This window comes from Odontomachus brunneus, unplaced genomic scaffold (genome assembly GCF_010583005.1).
Source record: "Odontomachus brunneus isolate Ranch 3 - 2012 unplaced genomic scaffold, Obru_v1 Obru_scaffold_061, whole genome shotgun sequence".
NCBI lineage: Eukaryota > Metazoa > Arthropoda > Insecta > Hymenoptera > Formicidae > Odontomachus > Odontomachus brunneus.
Genome location: NW_022639511.1, coordinates 1,095,226 through 1,108,827, shown reverse-complemented (window position 1 = coordinate 1,108,827; position 13,602 = coordinate 1,095,226). Strand labels below are relative to the sequence as shown.

Genomic DNA, 13,602 nt, shown 5'->3' with positions numbered 1-13,602 from the left:
TTGAAATAACACCAAACATAATTATAAACGCAATAAGCAGTCTATTGCGACCCGCACAATTATGTATTGAATGCGATGGTGAACACTTTGAACATTTATTGTAAAAAAAATATTTTAGTTTGTTATTTAATCTGTTGAACTATTTTGTTGTTATTAAAATTCGTTAAATATGTTAACAGTGTTAATTTTTTACAGTGTGTTAAATTAAGGTTTATTAAATACGTTTGAATTATAATTATTGTTTAAATTGATTTTTACTAAAACCATTGCAATTTGTATTTCGTTACGAACATTCCAAAATGTTCTAAAATACAAAATAAACAGCTATTAATTCTATTAAAATTTATTTGTCTCGCACAGCGTAGCATAGACACCTTCATGGTAATGTTAATCGATGACTTTGACAGCTCAAGTTGAAATATGCAAATTTTTACTTGAATTATTTTTGATATGTCTTTAGTTTTTACATCTTTTATTTGTGAAAAAATGTATTAATATGCAATACATAGAGAAGCGAAAACATATTGCAAATTTATATGACAATAATATCATAAAAAGAGCGCCCCATTAATAGGAGCACTTTTTGCATTTGTCATTTTTCCGTACCTAAGCGCGCGAAATCTCAGCCCTGCCATTCGTTAAATGTAATCGCTTCCCGTTTAAAAGCTATTATAGCCTCGATATTTTTATATTAGAATTTTCTTCTTAAAATATTGTAAGGAATCTACCATTAAGAGCAATTCCGGTGGTTTTAGGACACCCTGTATAGCAATGTATGGAAAACAACGATTTTATTGTGGAGCAAAAGACATACTCGAACAATCTTATAGTGTAAGTAATTTAAGATTAAAAAGCATAAAACTGGACAATGAAGGCTACCTTTGCAATTATAGTTTGCTTATATTCAATTTTAAAGTAGCATTGTTGTGTGGATTCGGAATACTTCGAGGTTTTATAATTATATACTTTTTAATTGTGTTTACGTGTGAAAAGAGAGGCTATTAAAATATATCATATTGTTATGATATAGCTTCATTTCAAAGATATTAATACGGATTAGTTTGACGAAGATGAAGAAAATAGATTATCTTATTATGTAAAATATAAAGAAGAAGTTCCATGTCAATCTGTTGGAGAACCTATTACTTTTGAACCTATTACAAACGTAAAGCGGCCGAATTTTGGAATAATGATAAAAATAAACGGCTAAAAATCGACACAGTTCGTGTAAGATTTAAGCTGAAACAGAATTACGCCGATGGGCAGCCCAAGTTGAGTAGGGGGGTTCACATAAAGAAAAAGTGAAACGTATAACGGAATATATGTATCAAAAATTTATGCAAGAATCTACGGGCGAATTATCATACATGATATAGATCTTCGTCGATGGGTCTTGCAAGCAAATATGACAGAAGATTTACCATCATTTAAAGCTGGCTATACGTGGCTTTGCGACTTCAAAAAACATTTTGGAATTGCGTCCAGGAAAGTCATTAAATTTGTTACGAAAACAACAATACGCAACGAAAAAGATCAATTCTCAAAATAAATCATTTTTGGTTGCTGTTAAACCCTACATTGCGAGAAATGGACCTGCGAATGTGTTAATTCAGATCAAAGCGCTTTTAATCTTGAAATACACTCTGGGAGAACCTTAGCAGAGCAGAGAACAAAGATAATAGAAGGAATTGTTCAATCTATCTCATCTATAATCCACAGTTATATTATTCAACTTACAATTTCTATAGATGGACAGTTGTCACTGTTATTTGTTGTGTTAAAAGAAAGTTCTGGATAATTTGGATCTATTGTTAAAAAACATATGTTTAAAGCAGAAAATATTTTTGTTATGGCTTCAAAATCTGGGAAATTGACAACGAAACATTTTAAGACCTGGTTACAAGAAATTTATTTTCCAAATACTAATCGCACAACTGTTTCACTGTTGGATTCTTGGGACGGTCATTGTAAACGAACAATGCAGGAAATAACACCAAGAGAAAAAGAATTGAAATTATTCAGCATACCAAAAGGAACTACAAAATATTTGCAATATTAGACGTTAATGGATTTTGTACATGGAAAAATTTTGTTAGACGTTTTTCGGATACAATTATTCTTTTAGATTATAATGTTAATTTACATACTAGAGATAATATATTAAAATTACTATCACTTGTACACAACCAGTTTTCTTCTCTAAGGTTTTAAAATTTTATTAAATATTCTTGATGTCGGAGCGGCTATTGAAAATGGACCAAATACGTTTGAAAATCCAGTAGAATATTATTATTCGGTTGAGAATGAACTAAAATGTAGTGTTTGTAGTGATATTGCAATAATCAAATGTGCTTGGTGTAAAAAGTCTTTATGTTTCAAACACTTTTTCAACGACCCACACAGCACAAAACATCTCAGCAATGTCTCCAGAATATTACATTTACAATGTTAAATATTCTGGAGATAATCTCAGAGATATTCTAGAAATGTCTCTGCAATGTCTTATGTTACCAACTTGTAATATTGTTGAGATATTCTGGAGACATTGCAGGGACATTCTAAAATATTGCTGAGTAATTCTGGAAATATTGAAACCTTGTACAAAAAAATAATTTTTATGATATATCTTCAACTCATACGTCAGTTTATGTTGATTTTAAATGAAATTTAGGTCTTTTAATTGATTTCTCACTATTTTTACACCAGAAAATTTACTCACAAGGAGATGCCACAATCTGCTAAATCGATTTCTGAACGAGACATAGCACGTTCGCTAGCTGCGATGTTAAGCATCAACATCCTAATTAAGGTTTGTGCCAATGGGCCTTTGTGAGAAATTACAATATAAAGTTTGGGTTGCGGGACTGTATCATGGATATAGCTAAAAATATGACTGCTTTTCAGCGAGGCGGCGTGGCCGAGCAGACTGAGGCTTCCATATCGAAAATTTTTGGGCCGGAAGCAAGCGTTCGAAACCCGGCGACAAGTTGTACGGTGTTTTTTTTTCTTACCTTAGAGCATGTAATTAATGTTTTTCGAATATGATACATTTGTTTTGCATATGTCTCGTTTTTAATCAGAGGTAATTAGGGAAGTTTCAGGCTTATTTAACGCAAACACGAATATAGACACATATTTTACATTGTTTACAATAAAATATATATTTTAGTACATCACTTTCGTATAAAAACATTGTATACAACATTGTCATATAATAAAACATTTTCATATAATAAAACATTTTCATATAATAAAACATTTTTATATAATAAAACATTGTCGAATAATAAAACATTGTCATATAATAAAACATTGTCATATAATAAAACGTTGACATATAATAAAACATGGCCATATAATAAAACATTGTTATATAATAAAATATTGTCATGTAATAAAACATTGTCATATAATAAAACATTGTCATATAATAAAACGTTGTCATGTAATAAAACATAATATGTTGTAATATAATAAAACTTAAAAGCTATAAACATTTTTCATTTTTTCATAATGTTGCGGATGGATTCAAAATAATACATTCATTGCATGCAGTTGGTGCAAACATTTGTTATATTTTCATTGTTTTTATACAGAATTCCATCCGCAAAATTGCGAAAAAATGAAAGATGTTTATAGCGAATAAGTTTTATTATATGACAATGTTTTATTATATGACAATGTTTTATCATATAACAATGTTTTATTATATGACAATGTTTTATTATATGACAATGTTTTATTATACGACAATGTTTTATTAAATGAAAATGTTTTATTATATGAAAATGTTTTATTATATGATATATATAATGTTGTATACAATGTTTTCATACGAAAGTGGTACTAAAGTCATACTAAAATATATATTTTATTGTAAGCAATGCAAAATATGTGTCTATATTCGTGTTTGCGTTAAACAAGCCTGACACTTCCCTAATTACCCCTGATTAATAGCATAAAAACGAGACATATGCAAAACAAATGTATCATATTCGAAAAACATTAATTACATGCCCTAAGGTAAGAAAAGAAAAAACACCGTACAACTCGTCGCCGGGTTTCGAACGCTCGCTTACGGCCCAAAAATTTTCGACGTGGGAGCCCCAATTTGCTCGGCCACGCCGCCTCGCTAAAAAACAGTTGCATTTTTAGCCATATCCGTGATACAGTCCCGCAACCCAAACTTTATACAGTAATTTCTCACAAACAAAGGTCCATTGGCACAAACCCTAATTAGTATGTTGATGCTTAACATCGCAGCTAGCGAACGTGCTATGTCTCGTTCAGAAATCGATTTAGCAGGTTGTGGCATCTCCTTGTCAGTATTAATCGGACGCGAACTCGAGAACTGCAGATACCTTCAGGTTTCTAGTATATTATCTTAGCCGCTGCGCTACTTCTTCAACTGATACTAAGTGTTTCTTATTGTCCTCATATGTAACCAAAGCAGTAATTTTAATTTTTTTATAATATTATTTAGTACAATTACAAAAATTAACTATTAATTAGTCCAAATATTTAATATAATAAAAGAAAAATCAGAGATATTCTGTCGACACTTGTACCTCTTCGCGTGCCATTGATAGATCGTTAAAAGAATTTTGTGATATCAAACTTTTTTCAAAAATAATATTTCATGCTCGTTTATTGCAATTTAATGTTAAATAATTAGCCGCACTTTCATGGAAATGACAACTAAAAACATTCAATACGGTCAGAATAAATTTTTAGCGTTCTAATGAATGAGTTTTTCGACGATAAGTCTTTCATAAGATGCCAATTTGTGAAATCTTTTCCACAAGAATTCTAGCGAAATTTCACTATAATCCGTTACCGCGCTCCGTTTTTCAGCGATCTGGTAACGGTATGACAGAATTCTGAAAACTAGTGCTGAGATCTTGATTGCTGAGAAATATTGTAAAAATATTTGAAAAATTTTATATGAAGACGTTATAGAAACGGTTTAAAATATTTTTTATGTATCATGTATTTGAAATATTTTGAGTATACGCTAATAAAAAACGTACAAATATCCATTCAAAAATCCTATAAGATACACTTTATAGAAAATTATAACAATAAATAATTATTATTCATTTTAATTATTTGTATTCATTATTATTATTATTATTAGTATACCCTTACAAAAAACACTCAATTATGGGTGTAAACACCCAAAAATTGGGGATAAACACCTAAATTTGAGTGTTAACAACTAATTGACTTCTTCAAGTCAAGAAATCTTTGAATGTGCATACAATGGAAATTTGTACAATAGGTAATGTTTCAAGTAAAATATTTCTAGAATATTCAATTTGAGATATCTGATATATTTCCCGCGACAGATTTCCAAGAATATTTCAAAAACTTTGCAAATGATAATGTTTCAAATAGAATATTTTTAGAGAATATTCTATTTCAGATATTCTGAGATATTTCCAATGACAAATCTCCAGAATATTTCAGAAACATCGCAAATGTAATGTTTCAAATGGAATATTCTTAAAATATTTCATACAAAATATTCTATTTCAAATATCTGTACAATATCCCAAGAATATCTCAAATGTAATATTTTAAAAATGATATTTGTAATATTGTGGAACATTGTTGAGATGTTTTATGCTGTATGGGCTATCATAATCTAATATCATAAGCTAATATCACTACTGTCAAGATTATAAGAAATAGTTTTATTATTCTTTTTCCATTAAGGATAATATTAGTAATTTTAGCACTTTCACATATTGGGAGTGTGCGTTAATTTTAAGGGATTTGTTGTTAAAAATACGGCTTAATTGTGAAAAAATGATTACAAATTGATCATTCAAAATATTGTCCATCGCTAGCCACTACTTTTTCTCATCTTTTTGGTAATAGGTGGATTTCACGTCGAAAGAACGACACATCTTTTGAGACTATCCACGAATCGACCCATTTTTTGGTATCCTCATAAGAATGGAAGCGCTGCTCAGACAGGCCATGAGTCATCGATCGAAATAGGTGGTAATCGGAAGGAGCAATATCTGGAGAATACGGCGGATGTGGTAGGACATCCCAGTTAAGCGCTTCTAACGTTTCCTTGACCGGTTTCGCAACATGTGGCCGAGCGTTGTCGTGCTGGAAAATCACTTTGTCGTGTCTTTTCGCGAAATCTGGCCGTTTTTGCTTCAATGCTCGGCTCAATTGCATCAATTGTTGTTGGTAGCATTCCCCAGTGATGGTTTCGTTGGGTTGGAGCAGCTCATAATACCGGTTGACCCCACCAAATACAGAGCATGCGCCATGAATATTCGGCTTTGCCGTCGATGTTGATGGTTCGCCTGGCTTACACCATGATTTTTTGCGCTTCGGATTATCGTAACGTATCCATTTTTCACCACCCGTCATGATATGATGCAAAAAACTTTTTTCTTGCACGTTTTTCTTTTGTGTCTTTGAAACAACAATTCATAGGTCATTTTGCGCCTTTCGATGTCCCTTAACTTTAACTCGTACGGCACCCAATTTGCTTTTGAATCATTCCAATGGCCTTCAAACGTCTGGAAATCGTTGATCGATCAACATTTAATGATTCTGCAAGTTCTTCTTGCGTTCGACTCGGGTCTTGATCGAGTAAAGCTTCCACTTCCTTATCTTCAAACTTTTTCGGCTGGTCTGGACGTTCCTTGTCTTCCGTGTCAAATCACCTTTTTTATAGCGTCGAAACCAATACTCACATGTTGAAATCGATAGAGTATAATCACCATGAACTTCCGACAGCATTTGTTGACTTTCAGCAGCACTTTTCTTCAAATGGAAGCAAAAAAGCAAAGCTTCCCGCAAATTGCATTTTGTTTGCATAAAATACGACATATTCAATGCTCAAAAGAACAATATTGTTTACACTTCGGCAAAATGACATACTGAAAACTAAAGCCACATGATGGTGGCTTTGATATGAAGGTAACAACAATATGGCCCAATATGATATAGTACTAATTACGCCATCTCTTGAAAATCTTTTAAAATTAATGCAAATTAATGTAAATTTAATGCAAATTAATGTAAATTGAATGCACACTCCCAATATTAATTACATTTCTCACTAAAATATGTTGACGTACACATATTCATATATATTTTTCTTGTCTGTTATATTAAATATGCTTATAAGCAATATAAGCAGATACGAAACATATGTTACAAATAAAAAAATATTCAGCAGTGGCTGCTTATGTGTTAATAATTTAAAATTATTTTTATACCTGCAATATTTAATATTATACTTTTATAATATTAATATTGTAATATATAAAATGCACTGAAGAGATGTAAATGGATGACATTTGCGTAACGATGTGATAGTTAAGTGATTGCTTCAAGGGTGTTTCAAAAGTAATGAAATAAACAATTCGCGGAGCATCCTTACTTGAGCCACTGAGGACATCCGGAGTGGTTTTTGCCAGTTAGAGTGCAGCACATCCATTGATCTTTCCTAGGATTTCCATCTCATTAATAAAAAAAAAAATTAGTGATTGCACACGATACCGAGCGCACTGCTCGGTACTACTCATATATTTTTCCGTTTATATAATGTCCATGTAATTTAAATATAAAATATTATATATGAATAGATTCAGAATAAAAAATGCTAATTTTTTATCCATATAACAAAATTGGAAAAATTAAAAATTAAACTTATCTATAGTTATTTCGTTAATTGTTAAAGATATTTTTTTTCTTAACCTAGCCCATTTTATTTTTTATAAAAAACCACATAACTTTTATCTAAAAAGTTTTTTTCTATCTCCAATAGTTACAGAGATAGTAAAAAGGATATAAAAGAAACTCGTGTAAATGACCCTTTTTTCATGAATTTATTGTGAAAAAACTAAATGATAAAATGATTTGAAACTTGAAATACTTTTTATTGACAACATAAGATATATCAAATTTTTCTAAAACATTTTTATTGTAAAATATCTGTAGATCGCAACAATTATCTGAAACAAAAAATTTAAAAAAGGTTATTCAAATTACGGTTATTCAAAAAACGCTGTGCATAAATCTTACAAAACATAAAAATTCGCAACATTGCAAAAATGGTGACGTTTTGAAAAAAAACTAGACTTATTTTTTACAAACAATCGTGCATAAACTTTTTTTAACATTGAAAATTAAATATTGAAGAGATTTGTGCAAAGGCGAATTATAAGAATATTCTCGCAAAGTTTGATCGAAATCGGTTGAGTAGTTTTCGAGCAATTTATCCCGGTGCGCGAAATTTAGCGTTTTGAGAAAAACTTGTTTAAACTTTCGGTAACCGAAAAATCGTAAAAGAATAATATTTTATTGAAACTCACAGCTGTTTTGAGCTAGTTTGCGATTCCAGGGCCATATAATAAATCTTCCTTTTCCTGGAAATCATCCAATAAGGCAGTCTTTTCCATTTTTCGAGCATTCCTAGTCTCTTTCGTGCTTTCGAAACTGCGACGTTCTTGGTGGTTGATTCGACGGTGGTCGTATGTGTTCGCGAACATATTGCTTTGCTGACCGATGATTATTCCCATGTCTTGCATACTTTGTAGGACGAATTTGTAGTCGTCATTGAATATACCAGCCGCTAAATAGGCGGACGTTTCGAGTATTTTTACGCCACAATGTAAGTGCTTAGGGACCAAACGCCATATAGTAGCGTTGAAGCTCTCATTTTCATTTTGAGAGTGGCCATCTAAGCATCGCTCGAGGAAATCGCCTCGAGATAAATCTTCATATATTGGCAAAATATGCTTCTGCACTTCTGAATCAAGAGGCGGAGGATGCTCGAAATTCTCTCCCAGAGCTTGAGCGGCTTGCCACTTGCACCAAGAGTCGGTGCTCGGAGGGCAGTTATGATGTCGAGGATTCTTATTAGTCGATGACAGGTGATAGAATGTTGCCATTATTGCTTTTTTCATATCTTCGACAGATCCGCAATTTCGACAGATTGCAAGTCCGTGATACTTCGTCAATTTTTTTATCAAAACGTCTGTCAACTTGCCTTTGCCTCTGATCTTCGCTGTCTTCTTCACGTTGCGCAACCGAGTGCCCATATGTTTCTCCACATGGCCGACGCACTCGCTCTTTTGAATTTTAAAATCTTCGCCATACGTCTCAACATCTAATAAAGCCTTGAATATTTTCGCGTCGCCATCACCCACGTAAGTACTATAACGCACTCCGTACAACTTCTCGGAACGAAGAAACATTTCCTTTACGGAGTCTACCTCCATCTTTCCCGATGACCCGGTTCACCACGCAGTTTCCTTCGTCTTTATACAGCAGATAAATTATATTATTTTGATCATTTTTATAATATGTGCAAGTTTGACAATAACTTCCTTTTACTGTTAAATCAACGACTTTCCCGACATAATATCCTATAAGTGTCATGACACCATAGAGCGATGAGTACCCTCGCTTTTTTCCAACTTCCGTCGCCTGAAACTTTAAGATTCAGTAAAGGCTGCTCATTTTTCTCGTTATGACTCTTTTCTTCATCAACGGCCTTCTTACAAGTGTATTTAAACATTTTTTCAATAGAGTTGTGCATATGCTTCACAACACCTTCGTATGCATTCTGGCTCAATCCAAAGCCCAACTCCATCATGCCACAGAACAAATTTATGCCCTCACGTGCAACATCGAGCAGACGCATGACGAACACAATCCGACGATTTATTTCGTAACCGTTCTTGACGAATGGTTCGGATTGTATCAAGACAGTACTGCACAAGCACTTCACAGATATTTTAAAACCTAAGCCGCGATTATCCACTTCACCGAATATTTGTTTTTGTTTACATTTTCGGCATACTGAAATATCAGATATCGCAGAAAACATACTCAAAAATTCAATAATTCTGTAGTGCGCGAAATTAATAATGACGTCGGCAGCAGTAGCCTTGATTTTTCTGGCAGATGCTCTTGCTTCTTCCCTTATTCCTGCTTCTACGCCGTGCTCCGGCATCTCTCTCTACGCCTCGCTCGATTCTGTATCCAACGCGTTGAATTGATTTCCCTGATATTTGCGTTTCCGCAGTTTATTTGGGCGAAAGTTAGGATTATCACGTGGAACTTTCCTACTCATTTTTGTACTTTTTCTTACGATTTCACGGTTACAAACACTTAACGAAACGACTGCTCTGCTCGAAAGACGCTGAGGCGTCTGTTTCAAAATACGACTGTTAAACTAACATAAACAAACACACTTTCACTTTCTTCTCTCTTTCCCCTCCTTCCAGATGTAAATATGTGCAACCAGGCCTAAATTCAAAGGTGACTGACAGCTGAGTGTCCGCCGCATGCCGTTTATCTACGCTCTCCGCTCAGGGCGACCGTTTTACTTTTCGACGGAAATAACATAGAAGGAAGTCTCAAATCGGTTTCTACTATTTTTTTTTCATATTCTACGGAGGATTTCTTATAAATTTAAGCAAAAAAAAATAATTGCTCACAAATTTCGATTTACACGAGCTTCCCCCCTTAAACCTGCGCCATTGCCAATAAAAAAATATGGGTCTCTTATTTTTGGCTACTCTATAAATATGCCAAGTTTCATCGAAATCGGAGATACACACTTCGCGAATGTTCCTTGTAAGAATATGTTTGATAGATAATTAATAAAATAATGAAAATTTTCAAAATAAATTTGATTCCATTCATTAGTGTACAAATTCGAGGTAATAAAATATTACTTAAGCTCCTCTACACTACTTTTTCTCTATACTACTTTTTATAAAGAGCAGCTACAGGCCAAAAATTAAAATATTTTGCCTATTTATTGACCCAAATTTGACAAAGAATCTCTTTTCAAGTAGCAGCTATTAAAAAAGGACGATTTGAATTTCATAGAATGTTACAGAATGTTTATAAAAGTTTATAGAATATTTCATAGAATGAATTATATAGAAACATCCTGTATCATGAGACATAATATAAAGTATAAAAAATTATTCAACCTTCCGTGGTTTCGAATTGGAATTAAGCGGCTGGAGAAGCAGATTCGCTCCTTGGGAGTACATAATCGTTGTGCAATCAGGACTCCAGCAGCACGTTAATATAGGAAAATTCGTTCGTACTAATGTCGATCGCAGCATGCCGCTGCGAGACCAGATTTTTATCAATCCATCTTCACCGGCTGCAATCAATATCATATCTTTGGAACTTAATCAAAGTTAGGCAAATTTTGTGTCAAATAACACGAATAAAATAAAAATAATAAAAAGTGTCAAAAATTCGTTTGTAAGAAACGAATAAAATTATGCGAATGTATTTTTTGTGATTTAAAACACACTTAAAACGTCTTCGAATAGAATAGAAACATTGTCGAGTTTCTTGTTCGAACAACAAGGTGATATATCGAACCTGTCAACAACGCAGAACCATCACTGCTCCATTTGCCTATTGTTGTCGCACCTTTGTGAGCTTCAACGCTTTTTTCGATGCGGCCATTTTTGTTCACTAAATGATATTTTCCTGAAAATTAAATATTAATTATGTCGATAATATGTTATAAATTTAATTTATTAAATTAATTAGCCACCACCACGTGGTGGCGTGGTGGCGTGATACCGTGGTGGAAAATTAGATTTATTAACAAATATTCCTTACATTACTTTCTCTTTTTCCTCTTTTAACGGACTACTCCCATACAGCAACTAAATATTGCAGCAACATTGTAATAATGTTTTCTGCAAGATTGCAAAAATATTGTGAAATGTTGCTACAAGATTGTAGCAGTGTTGCAGTAACGGTAAAATGTCCATCTGAGAAATATTGCTACGTAATATTGCAGCAACATTGCGTTATAATATATATGCAATATTATTATTATTTTATGCCCTTATAGAAATATTATATTAAGAAATACTGAAAAATTATTAGTGATTAAGATACTAGTAATTCAGTAATTTTTTAGTCAGTACTTAATTTCTGGTGAATATTGATAATAAAATCACTATTAAATATTGGTAGTAATCAAATACTGAGAATTATTGTGCAAAGGTGAAAAATAAGAAAATCATAATATTTAAAAAAATATATTTATAATTCCTAATTTTCTCATGTCTCATAAACCACTAGGTATCGAAGTTGTCAACACACACACAAACTTTCGTGAATCGATAATTTCGATCCCAAGCGGTATACTACCGGCACCCATCTATGTCCTGACTTCGTTAAAGTGTTGCTTAACTTGACGATCGAGCGACACGCGGCGATTCCCGATGACTCCAACGATATTCTTACGATTTTTGTTTATACAGGATGTCTCAGAACAATCTACGAAGCTCTCGTGAGAACGTAGAGCGGGTTAAAATAAATATAAAAGTGCTATACCGTTTTGCGATATTCGTAATAATAACCGAGAAATTAATTACGAAAGGTTAAGGAAAAGTGTATGCTGAATAGTAGAGGACGGACCGCTTGAGTCACAGCGCAGCCCAGTAATATAGCGCGTGGATGTCGACGCGTGGCAATTGGAAGACAACGCATCACTGCCTATACTTATACCGCTGTGCTCCTACATCTCGCCTCGGCGCGATGCGGCAAGACGTAGGAGCGATATAAGTATAGACAGTGATGCATTGTCTTCCAATCGCCGAGACACCCTGTATAATGTATCCTTACAGTGTTCACAGTATATTATAACATATCTAGCAAACACCAAATAATAGTTGTATAACTTTTACTTGTTGATGTTTGTTGGATAATTTGCTGATAGATATTGAAACAATGCAACAACATTCGATATGCGATAAATATTGATGTAATGTAGTGAACCAGTGATATTTACTTTTAAATTTTTAACAGAATATTATAATAATTAATCCAAACAAGAAAAAATTAAAAAATCCAAGAAAATCCAAATTAAACAAATCGAATTACTAAATTTTGAAAGAAACTTTTAAAAAAATACTATTTAAAACAATAGTGTTGTTTCATCAAATGACACGGCTGTATATTGGCATAGAAGGAGGAGATAATGTGCGTTCAAGATTTACGTATCTTTTCGTTCCAGAGAAAGAAAAATATCGAGAGCGCGATTTGTTAAGGCCGGGACTCGAATCCGGGTCTTTTGCTTGCTGGGCGACTGCTCTAAACCACTGAGCTACCTGACGCTCCACGCTCACAACACTCTCCTCGCCCTAGATAACGCTCAGAGATGCTAGAATCCTTAGAAATAGGAGTCTGGACAATGTTATAGTTAGAAAATGGCGTCCGTACGTACAGGGTGTCTCAGATCTCCATGATTAACCTTTGTGAGAACGTAGAACGGATTGAAGTGAACAAGAAAATCCTGTGCTATTTTGCGATATTCGCAATAATAGTCGAGATATTAATTAAAAAGATTGGTGAATGATCACGCGCGATATAATAGATGAGCTGCAGTGGCGTCGTCTGTCGTTGTATACTTATACATTAAGTCAAACTGAACAAAAAAGTCCTCTACCATCTTGCAAATGACCACATAGATTTTTAAATATTAAAGAAAATTATTACATATATGATTGTATACCGTAATGCACAAATTTTCTTTAATTAGTATCTAAAAATCTATGTGGTCATTTATAAAAT

At 33.1% G+C, this 13,602-nt stretch overlaps 2 protein-coding genes across 4 annotated transcripts in view; both read right to left on the bottom strand.

The window, feature by feature from the left end:
* The window catches only part of LOC116846147 (intraflagellar transport protein 80 homolog), an 85,034-nt gene that overhangs the window by 19,969 nt on the left and 51,463 nt on the right, over nucleotides 1-13,602 (bottom strand). For all 3 annotated transcript variants that reach the window (XM_032819628.1, XM_032819626.1, XM_032819627.1), the window contains 2 exons: nucleotides 11,392-11,502; nucleotides 10,986-11,164 (listed from right to left, as the gene is read on the bottom strand). In XM_032819628.1, coding sequence (XP_032675519.1) covers nucleotides 10,986-11,164; nucleotides 11,392-11,502 — 290 coding nt within the window. The remainder of the gene's footprint in view (nucleotides 1-10,985; nucleotides 11,165-11,391; nucleotides 11,503-13,602) is intronic.
* Nucleotides 9,286-10,971, bottom strand: LOC116846148. The gene is made up of 2 exons (XM_032819629.1): nucleotides 9,541-10,971; nucleotides 9,286-9,471 (listed from the first exon to the last, which is right to left on the bottom strand). Exons 1-2 carry the CDS (start codon nucleotides 9,992-9,994, stop codon nucleotides 9,380-9,382), a joined length of 546 nt encoding a protein of 181 aa, XP_032675520.1. The 5' UTR covers nucleotides 9,995-10,971; the 3' UTR covers nucleotides 9,286-9,379.